The sequence below is a fragment of the Calliopsis andreniformis genome, chromosome 3 (genome assembly GCF_051401765.1).
Source record: "Calliopsis andreniformis isolate RMS-2024a chromosome 3, iyCalAndr_principal, whole genome shotgun sequence".
Lineage (NCBI taxonomy): Eukaryota > Metazoa > Arthropoda > Insecta > Hymenoptera > Andrenidae > Calliopsis > Calliopsis andreniformis.
The window spans coordinates 11,955,961-11,969,575 of record NC_135064.1 but is presented as its reverse complement, the minus strand read 5'-3'; the positions used below and the strand labels follow the sequence as shown (position 1 = coordinate 11,969,575).

General features: G+C 38.4%; 1 protein-coding gene across 1 annotated transcript; it reads right to left on the bottom strand.

Annotated features, from left to right (window-relative positions):
• Positions 1–4,068: 4,068 nt before the first annotated feature.
• LOC143177211 (uncharacterized) lies at positions 4,069–13,266 on the bottom strand. The gene is made up of 3 exons (XM_076375048.1): positions 12,627–13,266; positions 11,825–12,078; positions 4,069–9,091 (listed from the first exon to the last, which is right to left on the bottom strand). The coding sequence occupies exon 3, from the start codon at positions 9,021–9,023 to the stop codon at positions 7,032–7,034; it is 1,992 nt and encodes a 663-aa protein (XP_076231163.1). The 5' UTR covers positions 9,024–9,091; positions 11,825–12,078; positions 12,627–13,266; the 3' UTR covers positions 4,069–7,031.
• Positions 13,267–13,615: the final 349 nt, after the last annotated feature.

The window sequence follows — 13,615 nt, the reverse complement described above, 5'->3', positions numbered from 1 at the left end:
GATGGCGTAAGGTAATACAGTATAAACACATATTTTCTACACACTGTTATATAATCCTAATAATAATTTTAATCCCTTAGATATCTCACTTTCATCAGAAATCTTGTATTCCTCAGGCACATATCTTTTTTACTTCATATTCGTTTATTTTCTGTCATCTCAATTTCGCATTGTTCAGCTTGAAAGGTTTGGTTGACAAGAAGTGATTACACAGGGGAGGTCGGAAATAATTTAAGTTATTAAAGAACGTACGCTTGGGAACGATCACTTAATTAACATTAAGAGCGTTTACTTTGTCCGCAGAAAACTAAATTATGACAGTGTTAATTAATATTAAATCGTTCGGAGGTCTTATTGGTTTATTTTTTTATTGTGGTATGATGATGAAATTTAATATCGCTGAGCATAATATTATAATACATCATGTTCCGCGTATCAAAATTACGTTACCGTTCAATTCTCGGTAACAAGCACGATTTATGGCATTATGAGTATGTTATTATATCAACTACATAATCAACTGACTAGTTAATTATATTAAATAATGTCTATAAGTGACTGCACAAATGATATATTCATAAATATATCAGTCTTTTCCAATTTGTCCAGATCATTATATTTCCTTATCCATTTAACGTCTGAAATTAAAATTATCAATGTTACCGTTCAATATAATAATTATCAACGTTACTGTTCGGCATTTAATTGTTAAAGAAATATGATAATATGATTGGATTTAATTCAAAATATTTGATTCGAACAAGATTTAACGAGATCTGTTAATTAGATACAAATTTAAACTAAAAAGAAAACTTTAAATTAAAGAGACTTACAATGAATTCAACCCCTGACAAATTTTACGATTTTCTTCATAAGAATATATTCTAGTAATCAAAAGCGAAACTCAGAACATAGTGCAATCCAGGTTTGGATATTAACTTGCTAAAATAAAATACTTGAAAAATGATTACTTGTATAATGTATTAGATATGTCGTTTGGCTATACGTTGACAATCATTATTTAGCAATGAAATGAAATGATTTTTATTTTATTTTTTATTTTGCATTTGAATAAGTTAGTATTTAAATAGCTTCTGAAATACTTCCTAATGTTATCATGTCAACACTGTTAACAGTGCCAGAGGTACAAATTTCCTTACAGTATCTCACGCACACAAACTCAAACACATATTGTTCAATGAAAAATATATGAAAATGTTTGTAACGAAAATAATTTCTGCAGCAAATATAGTTATACTATAAAAGTTCTCAAGCTCTGGGTTTAATAACGTATTATAGCTAAAATGAAAGTTTATTCATTGAAATAAAATAATAGATAATTCTACCACAACCCTTTATATCAAATTATTTGTTACTTTATTTGAATAAATTTATAATATCGAATAAAAAATTTGAAAACATATTTTTAAATAATTATTGTAAATTATCGCTTTTTATTTTATTTTAAATACAATGTGTTCAGACTTTATGGTACCTACATTGAAGACATTATATGCATAATATAATGAATAATTTGTTACAAAATTCATCACACATTACAATTCTTTTCTGAGAAGTAAGTGAACCCAAAAATCTAACTTTAATGAAACTTTGAGTGAAGGTGAAGCATGATAAAGTATGCAAGGAACAATCTTCATTTTCAGCGAAAAGTCACTCTACAGAGGTGAAATCAGTTCTTAATATTATCACATTTTTCATCATTTAAATAAAAATTTGTAATCATGAAATAGAGTGAAATTTCGGATAAGAAAATCCTTTAGCTTCCTTTAATGTCCGTTTCGTAGATTATTTATTTATCTGTTTTAAATATTTCCTTGCAAAATTTCATTGTCACTCAAAAATCACATAAAAATAAACGATTCCTTTATTTAATGTTTTGTTTTATTTTTTATTGATGTAACGTTATATTAAAAAACAGAAAAATATAATAATTTTAAAATAGATTAATTAAAAGGTAGATCCTATGAAAAGGAACTTCCAACTATGACGAGAAAATTATCTCTCACGTTTTTCGTGTATTTATTCGAGTTTTCAGTAAAATCAAAATTTTCAGGATTTCACGCTTGAATAACAACAGTTATACTTTAGAGAAGGTATAAAAGTGAAATTTCGAAAATAGTAAATTTGAAAATTATATTTTAAAAACTATATATAGATTTTAAAAATTATATTTTACAAGTTAAAAAGTAAAAAATTATATTTTCAATTCTTCTGGCTTATTCAAACGTCAGATTCATTGATAGTATCAGTTTTACTAATATCTCCGTTTGAATATTTGCATTAAATTACTCTGAATTTCAGAAATTGATTGAAAATATGTTCTTTGCATGAATCCTGTATACTCGAGGGAATAAAAAACCGTCTAGAGTGAAATTAGGCGAACACAGGAAGTACTCCAACATTGTTCTGGATCGTTATTATCGATTTTCAAGTAAAAAACTCTCACTACAATGGCTAACTGTGCGGGTGCATCGTCATGATGCAAAACTCACGACGAAGCAATTTCAGGTTCGAGAGTTTTTAACTTCAAAATCAATCACAACGTTGGAGCACCCCCTATATTCGCGTATATCTGCTTAAAACTTCTTTTATTTACTTCGGCAAAAGAGGACACGAAAAAAATCATATTTTTAATGAAACCTGTAATTTCTGAAATTCAAGGCACTACAATGGAGTTATGAAAACATATTAAAAAGACACTAACAGAAATATGACAGCTAATAGTCTTATAGCGGAATGCGGGAGTACTTCCTCGAGAGTACACATATGCCTAAGTATAATTACCAATGCGAGAAAGCAAATGAAATTGGAATTGAGAAATTAAAACAAATATAAAGGTATTCAAAATACTTTTTACTGAAAAATTCAAATATTATAAATAGTCCAATATTTGCATGTATCAATATTGAAATATTTGAATAATTAAAAACTAAATTTTCAATATTTGCAAATGTAAGTATTTGTAACCGATTTTTACTAATAAAAAAGAAACGTGCCAGTTTTCTTAGCTTTTATGCTGTATTTTATTTCACCTTTGTTTTAAGTAGTTTAGTTAAGATTTTAATATTTTATTTTGTACTTATTTGCGTAATTTATTTCAAGAATTTTGTAATTTTTAATATTTTCTACTGTTAGAGGGAAAAATGATCCTTTTCTCTAAAATGTATCTTATAAGGTAAGACAATTAAAAGCTGCCGAATACTTACAATTTAAAAAATTGTCCATCTTATTCTACGATTTATGAGAAGACTATATTGTGTACTAAAACATCATCCAAATTTGAAGTGATCTTGGGAGACAATCTATAAAATATTATAAAATAAGAATAATGAAACACCAAAAATTTGTAAGTTAATAAGAACAGTAATTTTTCAATAGCTTGCAGGAACTACCCAAATAATGCGGATCAAATTCAAATTTCAGTACCTTAAATATCATCATATAAGGCAACGTTTGCCCACTATTAAATATTATAAATAAAAAAAAATACAAATTCTACCATTATATGTTTGATTAGTTCAACGACACTGGTCAGTGTCACGTTTACTCCTAATTTTCTCACCCCCTTCAGGAAAAGAGCCAAGCCCAGTTTCTATAATCGCTCCGTACAGTGAACAGTAACCTCAGTCTCCAGCACTCTTGTACAGACACTTAAAGAGTGATTGGCACCGAGGAAGAGATCAATATTGTAAGATGGAAGGAGAAGTTAGCCAACAAAGAAGTTTAGAACAAACGTGTTACCCTCGACAAGTTTCTTTCCACCTTGAAAATGAGCTAAACTTCACAGTAGACCGAACAACAATCGAACGATAATTATCAGACCATTACTCTCCGACAACGTAATACGAACGGACTATGTATCCCATTTTCGGCTCATCAGCCGTTTCCCGACCGAGATCCAACTTCCAAAGTGCACTTGCAGGAGAAATTAACATTTTGAAACTGATAGGTGCTCAGACTCGACGAAACTCCACGCATCGTCCTTCAACGAACGAAAGGATCGGCTGTCGATCGGGATGAAGTTAGAACAATGACGCGATATATGTAAAATTCAATCGTTTTATTAATTGACAAAGTGTTCTCATAATGGATACCGACGCGTCGGCCACGCTATTAATACATGTACTGGCGATAACAAATATGTACACACGTAGAGTAAGGTAACAAACTAGTGATACAGTTTCGAGAGTTAGTAGGGGAGATAACGCGTTATTTCGTGCTTCCTTCCGCCGTTAAGAAATCTTCGACGATTCTCCTCCGTTTTCCTTTATGTACAAACCCGATTCTCCGCTGAGGTGGATATTGGCAACTAGAAGAGACTTACTGGGAACACGATTCACGTAATGATGGAATCGTATAGACTTTTTTGTATGTATCGAGAGAGCACGCTACGGGACTTACGAAAATATCATTCGTAAGGGCTATTGACAGCTGGTTTAGAAAGTAAACAAGTTTCGTGGGATTATCTAACAGTCTAACTACCCCCCAGATTTTAGTTTTAATTAAACTATTTTGAAACGAATACAAAGAGCTTCTTTTCATTGGAAAATAGTGGTTATATGAAGTTTTTTAATTAATAAAATTGAAGTGGTGACTGATAGCTGATCATAGGGTCTTTTGTGTTTTTTTTATCCCTTAGAACAATAGGTAAAGAAGCTTACTCTTTTTTAATTTGTGTTATTGTAGGTCTTGTAGTGTATTCTCTTAATTCATATTCACATCTATTCGATTTCATCACAAGTTGAATAATGTTCCTTGTTAGGAATTAACTCACCACACGCATTCGTCATCGTACACGCTTCATCTTCTGTGAGAGCAGCCATTTTGTGTGTACGCAGGACCAAGCATGCAAGCCGGGCAGACAAGCGAACGGACTGACAGGGGGCCTGTTTTTTCGAAACTGCGCGCACCTACTCCAGTTTCTACAGTATATGTCAATAATTCGATGTTTACGTTATAATTTGTTAGAAATTTTTTCAAAGTCACGGTTGAAATTAGATGTGGGGAAACATTATTTTAGTAATGAGTATGGTTCAAAATAAATCGAAACTTTCATCGAACATTTCATTAAAGAAATATTTGATTAAACAGAATTCATTCGGGTAATTATGTCAGACAAATATTTGTTTCTCATAATTGGAGTAATACCCAGTTATGGTCATTCGTACTATTTTTTGCAATATTATTTATGATAACATAATATAGGATGTCTGAGCACTACCAATACAAAAGGAAGGATAGTAATTCTACATGCAAAGATAAATTACACTTTGTAGGTTCTGTGTTTCACTTTTGGCTAAATTGAAATTGAATTTTGGTCACGTGTTAGTATAGTAGAATACAATTTTATGCACTTCAGAGATTCACAAAGTAAGGGGAACCTTCTATATTACAGTAGATAAAGTCAAAGGTCAGACCATGAATGTCCTCTTACTGCGCACCCTTCAAGGTCTAAAAAAACTGTATTTCCTTATATTTATATAGGTCCACAATTCACATTCAATTTCCTCAAAAAGAAACGCGATATTAACAAATTTTATCCTGTATTTTTCACTTATTTCTTCATGTAGAATTATTATTTTTCCAGTCGTACAACCGATTCTAAAACATCCTATGGTTATTTTAGTAAACGAACGTCACGAATAACTAAGTATTATTCCAATGTAATATTCGATTAAAAAGAATTATTCAAAACAACTCAAATCATATCTAAATTTTTCTGAAATTATATAACTATAAGTAATCAAATAATACTTAATGTAAATCTAATCAAAATTCACTGATATTTTCAACTTTCGGTATCGCGATGCTATTAACTCTGAAACTGCTCCAAACCTTCTGAACTACCCTTATACAAAAAATAACAAGCTCCACACGATTGCACAAGTGCTTAACCACACTTGAGTTTAATGCTTGGTAAACGAACGAATTTTTAAAAGCTATTTACAGATTGATGTGTTTGAAAATTGCTTTAGTAAACTTTATTAGGTTTGCCCGCAGTTTCGCTGAAAGGAACGCGCAGTTTCGGGACTCGACGTCTCAAGTAACCGAACCAATTCGGACAGACGTAAATGGAATCGAGCAAGTAGTCTCTATACTATTTTTCGATGATCTGCCGGACGTCTTTTTATATACGCACGCGATACAAACTTTCTAGGTCCCTGTATGCATACAATCCTTTTACTCAATGTACACTCGAGGAGTGATTTTTGATGATTAAAAATGTGAGCCATTCGCTTACCAAGTGACGAAAATATAAACTTATAGACGTGTATCTCGCAGCATTTGCGGCGTTAGTTTAATATAATAGTGATATTTCGATTTGGCCGTGTCAGAATTGATGTTTTGGTCGTTATGTATTTTCTTCCTCAGAGGCAGCCAAATTTTGAACTGTTGAGCTACGTTTTATTAGTTTGCCAAAATCTCTCACTCGTAGGAAGTAATACAAAAATACAGTAGGAATTTCCAGGATGAAGTAAAATGAGGCGGGGATGAAAATGTTCTTGATAATAACCCCATGATTATCTATACACTGTCTAACCAAGTAAAGTCAGTGCTTCACTGGACAGCCAACATTCTGACGATGAACCTCTTCTGATGCAATTACACTTGCTTTACACATCTCTTCCACATAGTACACCAAAATAATAGTTAAATATTCCGTTACAGTAAAGAATAAGTAGTATTAAAATAAGGATTCTAGAATTGACTACAGAACCCAAATAATCTACTTAACTGAAGAAAGCAACTACTTTAAAGAAACGATAAAATTAAAGAACACCACAGAAGAAACTATAAAACCTTCAGACCTATCATCTCACAGCGTTTTCCATCAGTCTAACTGTCTCACCTGGTAGGCCGATGGCTCACTATATAAAATCCGCGGGTACACGTGTAAACACTGTCAACGAACACAACGAAAGGACGATACGACCGAACATGTGGGAAGAAAGTGACGGATCAGCTCCGAGACAAACTCTATTGACAGTTCGACCGAAGGGATACGCCCTTTATAGAGAAACGAACTCGTGCGGCGGTTGGATGATTCGCGGGGGCGGAGGTGGAGACAATCGCAGGTCCACATCCGTCAAGGAGAACGCGGAGCTCCCACTGGCCGTCACACGGGGCCCCATATTGTCATAAGGCGAACAGAGGTCGCTGGAGCGCAGCGCGCGTCGCGGTAGCGTCGCGAAGGTAGACACGCTGCTGGCCGATGGCACTGTCGCGCTCGATTTGTTCGTCACGTTGCTCGTGCCGTGTACAGGAATGTCTAGGAGGTCTGGGTAGCAGCGATCCGACGAGTCCTGTGGCATGGACACGGAGATGAAGATGTTGCCGAAAATCCCAGCCGGCAGAACGCCGCTTGTGAACTCTGGAGGCGGTGGAGGGAACATAGCGGTGCAAGGCACAGCTCTGAGGGCATTCACGGAACCACTGCTCACTTCCGGTCGCAGTCTTTCAACAGTAACAGTGGCTGCACTCATGGGGTCGCAGATAGAACCTCTTTCGGCCAGCTCGAGATCACCGGCACTGTAAGCTTCCACTAAGCTGCCATGGCCGCTGCCTTGCTCGTTGCTGTTCCCTGGTGTCGTCGTTGTCACAGATAGGTCGAGAAGCTTCTTCTCCTGATCGCCGAAGCTCGTGCTGCCTTGCAGTTTCACCTTTTCGCGAGCACTCTGTCTACGAGAACCACTGCACACACACAACGCCAATAGAATCGCGGAAATGGAGGCGCATAAGAGGGCTGCACCACCGCCGGCTAGACTGACCCAGAGTAGCCAGTTGTCACTCTGAGAAAGCGTTGGCGCCGTGTACACGCGCGGGATGGCTATATTGACAGTATCCCTCGCCAGGCCGGCGATGTTTTTCGCGTAACACGTGTACTCCCCTGCGTCTCCATCGCTGGCATTGTAGATAGTTAAATTGTTCCATCTGTCGATGAGTTTCCCCGAGGTGGATTGTTCGTTGTAGACCGTACCGACTTCAGACAATGAATAGGCGACGTACGTTCCCGAATAAGTTTGATCAGTCAGTTTGGTAGCGTTCACTGGGCCTCCGTTCAGCTGCCACCAAACCTCAGGCTCAGGATCCCCCGTTGCCATGCAAGCCAAGCTGAGATTCCCATTTATTTCCTCTTGAATGCTACTGGCCAACACGAACACTTCTGGCTCGCAGGCGAACTCTGTAGCCTTTACGTCTTCCCATTTGCGGCCCTCGAGCCGCGACGGAGCAGAACACATTTGAGGCACAGAATACAGTTTGTTAGGGACGTCAGAGATTAGCCAACTTCGAAAGTCCCGCAGCCTGCAATCGCAGCTCCATCGGTTGCCCTCCATGGTTAGCGTCTTCAGACGCGGTAAGTTAGATATCACTGACGCCTGCAGGTACTCCAGCTTGTTTTGATCGAGTCTGAGCGATTCCAAACCAGTGAGATGAACGAACGCCTCACCGTGTATCTCCGATAATGAACATCTCTGCAGCTCCAGGTTCCGTAGGTGCTGCAGAAGAGGGAACTGTTGGCCCTTTAGGCTACCTAAAGGGTTGCCGCTTAAAATTAGAATCCTCAGTCTTTCGTTGCCGAGGAACGTGCCTGGTTCGAGGGCCTTCACGTGGTTGTCGGACAAGTCGATCTCTACCAAGATCCTCATGTCCCTAAACGAGTCTGCGTGGATCTGATGAATACCCGCGTTGCGTAGGAATACCCTTTGCAGATTCAGCAAGCCAGACCGCTTGAAGACCTCGGATTGCAGGGCGGGTATCTTGTTACCTGATAGGTCCAACACTTGCATGTCGGGGTCCAGGGAGGCGGGAAGAGACGTTAGGCCAGCGTCAGGACATAGAGCTGATTTTTTGCCAGATGTCCATTTGCAACGGCACACCGCTGGACAGTCGGTCCAGTCTGGGAACGCGGCCGCTCGAGACAGCAAGGTGAGCGTGCCGAGCAGGAAGAAAAGGGCAAGTAGTATGTGCCCTCGTAGAGGGATGTGCCTTTTTCCTAACATGCCACTGTCCGTTTCTCTTCCGCAGCTGCTAGTCGTTCTTGTGGGCCCCCGCTACTGCGATTAGAAACCTGTGTGATATGAAAAGTACAGATGTTGAAAATTATGGATATGTTTTGTCTTTCCTGGTAAACGTCACTGTCTACTTCAGACTTAAGTCCTAACGTTAATGTTAGTAACGATTTCTGTATTTAATACGTTCGCTATTACTGTCATATGTGGCTGGCGAACTGATTCTGATTTATTTTTTATAATATTTATATACTACATGTGTAATGTATATAGTAATAATTTTCTATCGTATAATAATAGAAACAAATAGCGTTTGCCTTTTATGTTTCTAAACGCTGTGAATTTTTTTCTCAACTTATCATAGTAGCAAACATATTACGGAGTGGAAATTTACATGTTCATGAATTTAGAATTAGGAAACTGATAACTACAGCTAGTCAAATGTCTGCAGAGATGTTATTATGTAAATGTGTTAGTATGTAAACGAAAGATTATTGTCTGTTGTTTCAATCTCTAATTTGAAATGATGAAGTGTCACCTTGTGTCAGTTTAGACCGAGTGACATTCGGATGGAGTATAAAGTATCGCACAATTTGGTACAAGTGATACTCAGCCACAGCAATATTTTAATTGACCGCTTTGTATTTATATTTTAATTTATTAGTGCATGCCCCAATTCTTCTCTAACTTTTTTCATTGCTTTGTCTGTTATCTCCTGTCTAAAATCTGAAGAAAAAAAGTGGTACAGTTTTGAGATTTTACTAAACTATCGAAAGGCTAAGGTTTAATTCTTTTTGCTTTTAGTGCCTCCTTTTTTCAATTATAATGCATTTTTCATTTTTACTGTTATCTGTATCATTTAGTTCGCTCTATTAAGAACTACATCATCTTAGTTTCTCCATATTTATCTATTTTGAAATTTTACTAGATTATTACTAGAATTACCAGATTGTTCAAGAGTTTAGGTTCAATTCTGATTCCTCCTTGTCCTAGTTTCTCCTGTACCAGTTATATTTCTCATTTGTTACTATTATCAATACTTTTTCATCTAATTCCGTCTATCTCCTACTACATCCTTTTCACATTTGTGTACCTTCATCTTTGCTACCTCTACTTTTCTCTTTTCTCCTTTATCACACAATTTGTCATCGTTAGAGACATTCACAAAAATTCTTCTCATTCCCTTTCGATATTTTTATTCCTTTTCCGCGACTCAGGTTGAATAATAATAAACAAACACCCGTAGGAAAAAGCCGCGCTGTTTTGAGACGTATGCAAAATAACCGTAAATTTGCCCGAAAGCATGCGTCCATAAGCGACTAAACACGACAAATGTACGAGTACGCGTTTTGAAACCTTCTGTATCGTTACGGCAGCGAGGCGGCGCGGCGTTTGACCCATTCGTGTTAGCATGTAAAATTACGCGCGATAATTTCCGTATTAACACGCTCTCGTGACCGACACGAGCTATTTAACGCGTCATTGTACCCTATGTTGATGAAAACGTGACGCGTGTTCGTGTGAATGCTCTCATCGCGATAACAATTAAAAATGTAAAAAAGGGAAAAGTAAAACAAAGCGAGAAAAGCTCAAAGAGCTGCTGAACAGCCGGATGAATTGAGAAAAACGGTTATTCTTTAACTTTTTCTCTATTAACAAATATTTCGTCCTTGTCGTCGGTTAATAAAACAGAGAGAACGTCTTTCATTAGGAAGGAAAGTTTCATCTATAGAGAAGTTCTACTTTTTTAGTGAAAGGAAGCTAAAAACGCGCAAAACGATGTTTCCCACTTTTTGTAACTGTAAAACAGGAAAGAGGATGGTTTTTCGACGCAGCGAGGAATTCATGTTATGAATATCAGCAATGTAAACTTTAAATTTCGTTCCATTCAATTATTCAAGCATGTGGTATCATAAAAGTATTTAATTGTAACGAATTCATTGTTCAAGGGACACACATATTTGCATACTTGAGTCGAAATACTATTTGCTTGAAGTATCGATAGAGTACAGTTGCCTACACAATGGATTAAAGACTTGGATTCTGTTATGTGCTCAGATTCTCCTGTTGACACAAAAACGATCGCTATTGGTCAATAAAATCGACAAGACTGAGCGACTTCAAGAGGCTTCGTTAAAAAAGATTGAACGGTTCTAGATAGAAAATCCTTCTTCACTTATCATATTCATCGAAACTAAAGTGATATTTGAATAGCTTCTTAAACAAATCCATTGTTTCTTTATTTATTACTCCGTAACGTTAAAAAACATTGTATATCGTTTACGAACCACTGAAAGGACCTAACCCAGACCTTGTAACGTTTTAGAGAAAAGTCTGTTCAATGATATTGTAATTCATAATTATCAATATTCTTTTGTCAACAAATTTAATATAATATACTACTCGAAAAAACACTAACTTTAATTCTGGATCGGTTTAATATCCATTCTATTAATAAAACTTTCGTCTTTTCGCAAACAGTACGTAATTAAAGACTTTATGCAGCTTTTGTGTTTGTGTTGGTTATGACACTAAGCAGAATTTGAAACTTTCACAATTATCAACAAAGAAGCTTTAACTCCACTTATGAATATTTTAACGAAGTTTAGAGAAATCCTATGAATCCTACATGTGCTGTAAATGCATGTATTCCTCTGTTCAATGAGTAATCTTTATGCGTTTAGAGTAAACAGTACAGTGTACAGTGTCGCCAGTTTCTATCTGCTGTGTAATCATGATTCAATTATTCTGCCTATATCCAAGAAAGAGTAAGCTTCTGAACCAATTCTTACTTGAGCGTCTCCTTTGGTCACCACTAGCCACGCCGTCTGCAAATCTGAATGGGGCCGTCATGCTTGCGTGGACGCTTCCACTGTTTCTCAGGTGCTTTCATTTCGCCGACTGGTCTTTCCTGGCCATCATAAAGCCACAGTCCGCTTTGGACTTCTTAGATTTCATTCTGATCCCGAGCACGCTTTCCCTGCACCCGACCACCATGAGACAAGTCCACTTCCCAGGAGTGGCTCTCCTTGGATGAATGATTAATCTGTAACAAACAACCGCCACGAGGTTATATAATATTTTTACAACCACATATTTTGGACCGAACAGAGACTCAGAGAGGGGAAACGTGTCTGCACGCGTAGAACCTGAGACGTGTTTTTATTTAGCGAAAAACTGCAACAAATTGGAGCAACAGACGCCTCTGATAAGAAAAGGTGAACAGACGCTAATTTCGAACGCCTCTACAGGATTCCACTTGCCTGTCGGGCCGTTTCCTGTCGCTAAGGCATATTAATCGCTGACTCCGCTAATGGCATGCCCGCCTAATGCGCCGCGAAATTTATATCGATCATAAATTAGTCGGGAAGCCGCGGCACGGTAATTTTCAATCCACGATACGACGGAGAAGCGTTCCTGAAACCGTGGGATACAAGGTACCAACGCATCGATGGATCAGGGTAGATGAATTCGACGAGATTTCCGTCAGAAACTCGAAATTTCTCTCCTCTAGATAGGAAGCATTGTAACTCTGGTTTCTCGTACACTCGAATCCACTACGAGGTGAATTCTCTGAGGAGTAGGTATACTTGCCATGAAAAATCTCGCTGACTCTGTCCAATCGTAGTGGTTGAAAAATTAAAGGTGACAGCACACTGTAACACTGTCCCCTCTGATCCCCGTCTCTTTGTTTATCCCCCACGCAGGATAGGTTGGCCTTTTGTTCGAGGAGGAAGACGAGTCCTCGAACAAACAGAGGCAAATGAGACGGTTTCACGAACGGAAGTCCGCAGAAAAGGCGACGATGCACTTGTCAGCTTCTTATCCACGCGTGTGCTCACCCGTTCTCACGAGAGGACACCCCCCACCTGGGCCGCGGGGTCGTCGACTGGCATCGACTACTTCTTTTCTATTATCCTCTCGACTGATTAATCAATCTCGCCGTTTGATACTCGGCGATGAGCAGGTTTCACGGCACGGAGAGCCGTGGTTCTGTCTCGAAACGCAGAAAGGACAGGGGGATGCTGCGTTCCCAATACTCCATCGAAGATTCTCATCCCCCGAGATCAACCTCCCCGAGCCACTGAGCACTGAGAAACCACGAACGAGCACCGACCAGTCAACGGTTCCACCGATCCACCTACTCGAGGCACAGTGTCCCACGGCAAAAGGAGCCCCAACGATTGTTATTTCGAGTATCGTCGCGCGTACTATAAGGAAAGCCCGCAGATTTGCCGCAGAGGCCACCGACACGATGCCTCCGTGTCCCCGTGTCTGTTCCTCTCGCTTCCCCCTCCCTCTCCCGGTCTCCTTCACCCCTCTCCCAGATGAGGTCTCCCTCCCCTTTACTATTCCACCGCCCTCTCGCTCGTCACCCATCGTTGTCCCTTTTCGACGCCCTTGCCGCATAGCCGTCCGCGGGCAGCACCGTCGAATTCTGGTTCAATGAAATCCTCAGCCACCCCCCACTACAGGGGACAACCTTTCGACCCCAGTTACGTCCTTTCCCTCATCGAGATTCCGGTTACACGCGATGCAACCTCTGTAACCGCTCCGTCGAACACGGAATGCCGACCCAGAAC

What these genes read in the sequence shown, in the direction of transcription:
- LOC143177211 (XM_076375048.1), bottom strand. Translation starts at nt 9,023, where the DNA reads ATGTTAGGAAAAAGGCACATCCCTCTACGAGGGCACATACTACTTGCC.